The 9,897-nt window shown below is 44.3% G+C and overlaps 1 protein-coding gene and 1 pseudogene across 1 annotated transcript; one reads left to right on the forward strand and one right to left on the reverse strand.

Moving 5' to 3' along the window:
* The first annotated feature begins 1,714 nt into the window (after positions 1-1,714).
* Positions 1,715-3,044, forward strand: LOC141831622 (uncharacterized; annotated as a pseudogene).
* Positions 3,045-5,430: 2,386 nt separating this feature from the next.
* Positions 5,431-9,262, reverse strand: LOC141831633 (uncharacterized). Its single transcript, XM_074719031.1, has 5 exons — positions 9,007-9,262; positions 7,079-7,651; positions 6,259-6,568; positions 6,065-6,142; positions 5,431-5,670 (listed from the first exon to the last, which is right to left on the reverse strand). The coding sequence occupies exons 1-5, from the start codon at positions 9,042-9,044 to the stop codon at positions 5,611-5,613; spliced, it is 1,059 nt and encodes a 352-aa protein (XP_074575132.1). The 5' UTR covers positions 9,045-9,262; the 3' UTR covers positions 5,431-5,610.
* Positions 9,263-9,897: the final 635 nt, after the last annotated feature.

A 9,897-nucleotide genomic window follows, 5' to 3' on the forward strand; every position in this document is an offset into this window, starting at 1 on the left:
TTGTTGACTAACAACTCCAAACAACTTGAATGTTTGCGATCGCAATTCTTCTTTCTAGGAGTGCCTTCTTTCGTTTCACACGATGATCGTAGTTGTTTCTAAGGGACTCTGGCTTGCTGGAAAAGAGAAGTTGGTGACTTTATCTTAAATTCAAGCATCAACAAACTACAAAGTTTTTGTAGGGAAGTTCGAAAATCTACAGAGTTTACCATGACACCTTTGCTCAACATCTCAATTTTCTTTAATTCTAATCAAATAGGTAGAAGAATCATTATAATGTTAGACGTTACATGTCATAATGTGATGTGTTTTCAATGCCAATAACAATTAACCCATGCATTGGTGTTTGAGTGCCAAATATAATGGCTCGCAACCAGAAAATATCACAAGAAAAGCTATAATAAAACCAAAATCCTTTTGATCTGACATTAACTTGGAACCACGTGCATCTGAAGCACCTTTTACTAAACTCAATGTGGATGTACGTAAATCTAGATCAATAACATGATAAACCAAGAATGAACATGTTTTGTCAGCAAGCTCACTCGAACCCTAAGGCTTAAGATGATTCCTATCCATGCAAGGAACAGGTTTAAGTGGCGAAAGGATATCCATCTGTACCCGAGTAGGCGGTTGTCGTAAAATCCAAGTGACTTGCGTGCTTCTTCAGGGACAAATCAGACGACGCCGATGTGGGAGCAGGTGGATTCCCTTGCTCCATTGGATTACGACGGCACAATATTCCAGAAATGGAAGCCTCCGAAAACTCCTCACTCCATCCTACGATCCCGGCGCCGGAAATCAAGCGCTTGTCCGCTCCCCCGAATTCCAACCAATTTATCGAGAGGAGAGGAGATGGAAGGAATAGAAAAGCAAGGTTTTAAATTTTGGAGGCGCCGGCGGCGGCAAAAAGACGATTATGAGTAAGTATTAGTAAAATAATAGAAAGCCCTTGGACTTCATCTGGCCGTCCAAAATTCGGAAATCAGACGGTGCCACACGTTCGTGTGCTTGATGTCGTTGCACATCAGTGATCAGTTTGATTACTTCCCTGTGATCCTCTACACAAATTTTCTTATCCTTGATCTTAAAATCATATCCAATAATAAAAACAAAAATTGTATTTGTTGATTTGACATTTAGATATATATGTCTTTATCCTTGCAGAAACAAACTACGCAATTAGACGATTCCGTACAAAGTTCCAACAGGGCCATAAATGCTAATCAAATTCACCCCTCATTTATGATTGCTTCTAAAAATGAGCCACCTGGATTTCAAACGAAGTGATTCATTTTATATGCATTCATGGGATAGTCATTCGCCCACACCACGTGGTTTTGATTTAAAAATCGAATAGAAAAATAAATTATTTATCTCTTGAATTTTTTTAAGTAACAAAATTAATTCATCTAAATTTTATTATTAATCGAGGTAATTGGATTTTGCTTTTCACTTGCAGAAGAGAGGTCCAATCCCATATGGCCCACCTGCCTCACCCAATACCATGCCATGCGGTGCCACACTGACACGTCATGAACGAACCATGGCGAAGGTACCGAACTCAACGAATAGACGATGGCCACGTCATTCAATCAACGTGCTTGACCAATCATGGATTTGGCTCGGACAATACTCAGTCTCTTTCTTATGTGGGACCCTTTGCTTCGAGCCGATGAGAGTGGTCGGCTGTCTCTCTGGCCCCCATTTTCCGATGTCTTCTTTTTATTCATCAGAGTGGTTATAAACTTCGCTCACGGCCCTTCCAGTTTGGCTCCCAAAGCTTTCGGATTTGTTCAAATGCACGGCAAGACGCCGGCGAGCGCCGCCATGAGCCGGAGTAATCACCAGAACCCGCAGGCGAAGCTGAAGACTCCGCCGCGCGCCATCTTCTCCTGCGGAATCTTCCGCAACTGCACTCAGTCAGTCCTCAGCCCCACCGCCCATCCGGCTTCTGCTTCTACCTTTGTCCCCTCCGCCTCCCCGCCTCCTCCCGCCGAGTCGCCTCCGCCTCCATCTGCCTCTCCGCTTCCGCCTGCTCACAAGCCATCTTTGGCTGCTGACGTGCCTCGACCCACTGAACCCGAACGCCCTCCCGCTTCCTCGTCCTCGTCCTCGTCCTCCTCGTCCACTTCCCAGAGCTTCACACAGTGGAGATTCCCCCTGCAGCACCACCACCAACAGCAACTAGCAACTGAATCGGAGCGACGCCCGCCGACCCTGAACACCGTGGTCCCCGCCTCCTTCAACCTCGCCGAGGCGTTCCACGCCTCGGAGCTCCAGTTCGCCTCCGGCGATCGCCTCCCGGCTCTGCGCTTGCTGGAAAAGTCCCTGGCAACGGACTCCTCCCCAACGCCGATTCCCTGCCCTCCAGCAGTGATGTCCGGCGTAGTAGCATCACTGCGCGACCAGACCTCAGCGCGGCCGGCATCCAAGGTTCTCCTCGCGTTGCTTCTATCGGAGCACAACCGGCGAACCGCGGTGGACACCGGAGCGGCGTCCGCAGCAATGGAGGCCGTAGCGGCGTCGGGGCCAGGCGGTGCGACCGCAGAGCGGGCGCTGGCAGCGCTAGAGCTCCTCTGCACGGTCCCGGACGGCGCCGCGGAGGTGCGGAGCCACCCCGCGACACCGCCGGCGCTAGCGGGAGCGGTAGAAAAGATGACAGGGAGGGGGCGGGAGTACGCCATCGGGGTGATGGCGGCGATATACGGCGGTGCGGAGGCGGGATCAGCACCGGCGGAGGCGGGAAGAGCAGTGGTAGCGGCGATGCAGGGAAATTGCAGCGCCCGGGCACGACGGAAGGGGGCGCAGCTGCTGCGCGCGCTGCATGAGAGCGGACGGCTGGATCTCCCGGCCGACACAGCCATCGGACGGCCGTGAGCGAAGCTTGGTCCTACACATGGATTGGCAGGTGGAACGGTGGGTGCGACGGAGAAGACGAAGAGGGTGGTGTCAGATGCGGGTACGCGAGTGAGAGGGATATGACGAGTGGAAGGGATCGTGTCAGTGACAGTGGCTAAAGAGGAGAGGGAAAGTTGTCAGAGGGAGAGCTTTATTTATATATATATATTGGCCTGCAATCGTTTGTTTTGGGAATTACTGCGGTTACTACTGTTCTTCGTCCCACTCCAATAACAATTCTCAGTGCAATGCAATGCAATGTAAAAAATAAAAAAAAAAAGCTACTTTGTCACTATAATCGAAACTGCTAATGCATGTATTCTGAAGATTCCTCCTTGCTAAACTACAAGGTTGCCATCTCAAGATGGACCCAACTCCATGTTGCTTGAGTCCAGACCATGCTCGATGTCCCTAACCACTGTTTCTGGTATTAATTACCATTGCGTCGTCTCTTTCGACAATAAATCAGTCCACAGAAGATTTGCTGTTTCCTTTCATTTGCAAACGTCATCCGTGATGACCTTTGAGTTTTTGCTAATTGGCTGACAGAATGTTGTGCTTGCTATTTGACAGTACGGTTTAAATCTCAGTCCGTAGGATTTGTGCACTTATTTTATTTTGGGGAGGTATAGTAGAGATGAGGCTCTTTACTTCCACCGAATGTTCCACCTATCAAAAGCATAGTGAAACTGGAAGAAGGCCATGTCACATGCTTTCATTTATTAAGTTCGTCTAGAATCAATATAAATGCAACCAAATACAGGAGACTTGCTGTGCCCAAGGAACAAACACCGAAAACACATGACATGGTTTGTGGATCTGTAAGTTGGACGCTAAAAAACATATAGACCAAAATGCTTACCTGCTCAGAGAAGGCATATGGCTATTCCAAATTCAACCATATTTAGATGTTGATGATCGATGATACAGTGCCAATGATTTGTTTAAGTCATTTATTTATAGAAAATTTTTCACTTTTTCTTTAAAGGAAAATCGTTTTCTTTTAAAAAATTCCTATTGCCACATCGGAGAGGAACCCTAATGTGTTTTCTGTCTGAGAAGACTGTGGACGCTTGAACCGCCAGGAGTTGACGGTCTTCCAAGCGAACTTCAATCCCACGGTGACTAACTAACTCTCAAGACCTCTGAAACACTAAGCAGAAAATTAGAATAGGGGTCAAGGTGAATCTTGACAAGATTATTCCAATGCTGAAATTAGAATTCAAAACTTGAAGAATGGAGAAGGAAGAACAAGAAAAGGGTATGTGGGCTCTCTTTACCATTTTTCTAGGAGGGAAAGCATGAACTTCATATTTAAGTCGTGGGGTGTCACGTAGGCCCACGTGTTTTTATTTATACCTCAATCACTTTATGTTCTCCGTTTATCACAATATCTACATTCTCTATTATTGCCGGGGCTAATGGTTGCGTCCGGAGGCATCTGAAATGAGCCGAGCTAAAAGAGTCAGACTTAACCAAACTGAAGGATCAACTCGAGACCTACTTTCTTAGTGATTCCCCTAGTGAGAATAGTGGGTCAGGTCAGGAATTGTTTTCTGAGTGAGGTTGACGGGTCAGCTCGTGTACTACTTTCCCGAGTGAGGTTGGCAGGTCGGCTTAAGTACTATTCTTGAGTGAGGTTGGCGGATCAGTTCAAGTACTAATTCCTGAGCTAGGTTGACGGGTCGAGCTAGGTTGGTGAATTAGCGTGGACCAGCCTTAATTGATCATTTTTGCTCCCTTTAACGTGCGTGATTTACAGCTCAGCTTGATTTCGAAATTGACCCAGTGGTACAACGTGCAGGTTATTTATCCCGTTACATCATAGTTGAAATAAGCTATCACGGAGAGACGATGCTAAATTAGAAAACGATGCTTAGATTCAGCGCTTGATCACTTAGATCTTCCAATCGAGCGACTTCTCTATGGTTGAAATAAGCCTCCTTGGTCTATGGCGGGGTAATGGAATGCACTAAGTCAGCTTAATTAGCTACAATTTGTCGTTTCAGTTCTAAATGATAAGCCGTACTTTAATGGCCGATGCGTGATCTTCGGGCACTAAGAAACTTGCACCGAGCTAGGCCCAGTCTAACACGCAGTACATGAAAAAAAATAGAACTTTTTTAAGTCAAAAGTTATTTTGATTCTTTATTATAAATTATGAAAGGATAAAACATAATAGCTTAAATATTTCTGAAATATAACATAACATAATGATAAACAAAGGTAAATAAAAAATTCTTATAAGTTTTGCTAGGTAAATGAAGAATATCACTCAGAAACTGGACTCTTTTCTCATCTTTCCACTGCACTCTTTGAGCCTTTTATGTGTAAAAAAAAAAAAATCAATTTAATGGATTCTAGACCATGAAAAAACTCATAAAGACATGACTCAAGTCTTCGGTATTTTACTAAAATAACTAACTAAAAGAAGCACCAATTAGTTTTGATTATAATTACTAATAATTATGCTAAAACTGTCTGAGCTCAAAATTTACATTCAGAATTTAAAGCATTTTGAACATTCAATAAAATGGAATGCATCCTTCCGTAAAACAAAACGCGTGTAGTAATAGCAAATGCAACTTTTAAGGACAAGTCTTTTCCTCATCAACGAAATTGAACAATTTGTACAGCTAATCCTTTTTTTTTCTAGAAGAAGAAGAAAAAAAAAATCAAAAAGGGTAAAAATGAGATCGGCATTTAACTTCACTCGGAATCACTGTCCAGGTTCTCCATTCCCTTCAATCCCCTTCGCTTCTGCTGCTGCTGCACGAGCACAACCAAAAACAAGCCAAACATTAACATAAGGAAACAGATCAGTTACCAAAATACAAAACAGAAATAATAATAATTATTATTATTGCAGAAAATACTCTTCAGGCTCATTTTTGTTTTGTAAAAAAAAAACATTTAACCGACGACTCAGATTGCGTCAATCACGGAAGAATATAAAAAGGGAACATTAAAAGTTGAGACCGAGCCACACCACACATACGTGGCCTCACGTGAAGGGGCCAACAAAGTCATACTAAAAATTAATAATAGTAACAATAACAAAAATTAAAACTCCCCATAATGAAAATCACAAAGTTAGAAAAGAAAGGTGAACAATGAAACGGACGAAGTAAAAAAAAACAAGAAGAAACCATCAGAATCATACCTTCTTCACGGATTTCTTCTCCCTTACTTCGTACCTTCCCCTCGACAACTCCGAAAGCCACATCCCTGGGAAGCAATACTGGATTCCAACAACCGAAAAACAAAAAAAGAGTTAAATTTTGAAACAAGAAACATTTGCAAGATGCAAATTTTTGTTCTTTTCTGAATTGGAGCGAGGTTTATTATTTTTAATACCTGCAAGGTCCTGTCAATGTTCTTGGCCCTCTTCTTGGGGCGCTGGGGGAGCTTGGTGCCCTTCATGGCTAAGAAATCGTCCTCTTTCTCCTTCCTCGAGAGGCAGAGCTGGATCCTTGGCCACTCGAAATGATCCAGATTGATTCTTTCCTTCGCCATGCTTGGCTTTGAGTCGGATGCCAGCGGAAGCTGCTTCGGGTCCGGATCTACCGCGTCGCTGCCAAAGGCGTTGGGCGTCGATCTGAGAGCCTTCTCTGGCGGGGATCGCTTCTCGGGTCGAGCTCGCCCTTCCGATCGCTCTTCGACGCTCCTGATCATGGCAAGGGAATGAGGGATGGGAGGCGAGAGGCCAGTGGGAGAGGAAAAAGATACAGTGGTGGGCAAACACTTTGTACTAACGAAAATAAGGATGCAGTGAAATGCAATGGCCTCATATAAATACCACCACCTGCTAAAAGCTACAGCTGTTGCTTAAACCGAACAAGAGAGAACATAAACACGGAAACAGCACCAAAACCATCAGAAAATCTTATGAAGAAATTGGCAATTAACAAACACATGAAAATCGGGAGTTGGGGGTGGAAATATTCTTCAGCCAAAAAAAAAAAAAGAAAAAGAAATCCGTAATACATGAATGAAACAGAAGCTGTCGAACAGATCTACACAAGATAGGATCTTTATCCCAATTGGGTGGGGTGTATGATCCCTGATCCTTCGTCTATTCACCTTCTCTTCCAAAGAATGGTGGAAAAAGATTGATAATATAGAGAGGACGGAGTTGATGGGAAGCAATACGATAACCAAAGGAAGAAACTTGTACCTGTTTACAAGAGACGCCCTCGACTCGCGGCCGGGCTGGCACGGCCTCGTTCTGGTAGCGTAAGGCCCGCAGGGAGGAGGCAAGGCGGCTGCCGCTGGGGTTGCCGATGACCTCCGTTGGAGCTTGGCCACCTGCCTCGAGTGGGCTGGCGACTCGCTCCCTTCCGCTGCCGCCGGTGCTGCGACTGACGACGCGCGGGATTCTGTCCTCAGCCAGCGCGACCGCTTCCGGTGTCCCCACTGGAAGAGGACGTCGCCGTGGTTCGCCCCGTTGACCTGGTGGTTGCCGAGATCCTTCGTCGGAGCCGGGAAGGTAGAAGCGTGGGAGGAGGAAGGTATGCCGTAGGTGTGCACCGACGCCTCCGAGGAGGAGACATTGAAGAAGGGTGGATCGCGGCTCGGGGACCGGTAGTCCGAGCCGGCGTTGGGTTTTGCTTTCGATGATTTAACTTCCAACGGCGTGCAGCTTGGGAATCCGTTGTCCTCCTCGGCGTCGTATTCCTCCGACGCTTTCAAGGCTGATTTTCTACCACTGCTGAGGACGACGATGTCTGGGCTGTTTAATCTCTGGAATCTGCCATGTCGAATGAAGTGGGAACAGATCAGGAATGGCGATTAACACACAAAAATCAACAAAAATGTCCAATATCCAAACAATAACTCGAAAGAACGAAAGGTAAAAGCTAAAATTCTTCAGTCGAAGGGGAAAAAAAAGGATAATGAAAAACGCGAAGAGAATGTTTTTTTGCTCAAACCAATGCGAGAATCAACCTCAAAAACACTTGAATCTTACTATGCATCCATTTGGGACAACTAAGAATCGCCGATCCGCAGTAATAGTTCGCAGGAAATGAAGTAGAAATCAAAGCTTAAAAATGGGAAAGATACTCCTTTTGGTACAAAAACGGAGGAATAGGGATTCAATGAATCCGAAGCAGCCATCTAAGAACAAAACTGAAATAGAAGAGCAGAAAATAGCCGGTAGCCACCTCCAGGAATTTTTACTCCATTTTATCCAAAATTGGCTCTACAACCTCAGAATGATAGATGGGGGAAAAACACAGCAGACCTAAAAGATCAACACGAGAAGCAACAACGCGTTAACAAAACTCAAAAGCGCCGACTAGATGATTAAGCCAACGATCAGCAAAAGATGCATGATCGTTTAATTGTAGATAGAAAGAACTCCAAACGATGAGGAAGAAAAAAAGGAAAGTATACACAAGAATGAAGCAGACGGATATTTCTTCAATATGAGGAAAAACCACTTTGCATTCTCTGCAGTATCTCTCGCCATGAAGCCACAGAAGAGCGATCGCCATTTCCTCAATGGAAATACTCTTAACGAATAGAAATAAATATAAACCTCTGATCTGAATATCTTCGAAACAACAACTCGCCTTGTAAGAACTTTGGGTGGCAAACCATCAAAGCAAGGAATTGGAACCATGAGATGTCAAATCGAAATCTACAACATCCTTAAGAAAAACTACAACCGCTGGGTAGCCATGTTCCTCTTCGAGGAACAAAAGGACCAAAAACATAGGTAGAACAATAGATGCATTTCTCAAACAGAAAAAAAAAATCGCGAATGAAGACATCATCGAGAATCAAAGCTACTGTTGCTCAACGGAAGAAAAGCTCCGGAGTCGAGTCTTAGATTTCGAGAACGGCGAAAGCTAGCCTAAATCACCTCAATCCACTACCCTGATAGCCCAAAAAGGTCATTGCGAAACAGAAACAGAAAACAAATACCATCAACAGAACCACTTGGCGGTCGCATCCTCTTCAAAACACGATCTTTTGGAAACAAAAGGCAGGAAAGACAAAATCTGCTCTCTGGCCACAAGGCCTCTGGAAAACAAGCGCAAAAAACTCATGAATTGGAACCCATCAAAAGCATACAGATTAGGGAGGGATCTAGGTAACCTCATCGTGTTGAGCGGAAGAATGATTTCAAGGTCCATTTCCCCCCATTCTTTGCAGTTCAATTCTCACAGCAGATCGTGTCGATTACGGACTTTTCTTCGGCGAGGCGCCCGATTCCTTCACTGTTTCGTTATCCGGCGGACGAATTCTAGAAGCAAAAGCAAATCAGATTGAGCCAGAGAGGGATAGTGCAGGTTATCAGTTTGGAGGGAGGAAGAGAGAGGAGCGAGAGAGAGGAGAAGCCACAGGGGAGACGAGAAGGCGGAACGGGTTAACAATAGACTATAATAGTAGTTCCATCGAATTCGACGTCCCTAAAATACCCTTACTCGATGCACAGGGATGGGCGTCGTTTTGTAGATTTATAAACAAAATGGGCTTAAATAAAACATTAAAAAAAAAAGCCAAAAAGATTAAAATTTATGCGACACCGGATGCCATGCGGGTGAAGCGCCGAGTCATTTCCCGTGACCACAATTAACAACGCTTCGCATAGAACAAACATATGCGACCGAAAGGATCCATCGTCCAATGTGTCTTTTTCTCTCGCATAGGCGAAAGGTTTTCCATGCTTTGAGATTCGCGTTACATGAAAATTTCAAATATTTCCTGTTTTTCTTTTTTTACAATAATAAAAATCATGAAACTTTGAAAACTAGATTTCCTTTTCAAATTTACATACTATCTGTGATAAACTCAGCCCAGTCCGTGCACGTAGCCCATCTTGGGCCCATTTGAGTAAGCGTCTTTATTTCATTCCTCTTATTTTTCATTTATTCCAGGTATAAAACTATTAATTAATACGGTCATCATCATTAGCATAAACAACACCTATAGAAAATGCCAAAATAAAGGGCTAAACTATAACGTATAATACAATTCAACATTTTA

This window comes from Curcuma longa, chromosome 1 (assembly GCF_044706935.1).
Source record: "Curcuma longa cultivar G26 ecotype Majalengka, Jawa Barat chromosome 1, ITB_CL_G26_1.1, whole genome shotgun sequence".
Lineage (NCBI taxonomy): Eukaryota > Viridiplantae > Streptophyta > Magnoliopsida > Zingiberales > Zingiberaceae > Curcuma > Curcuma longa.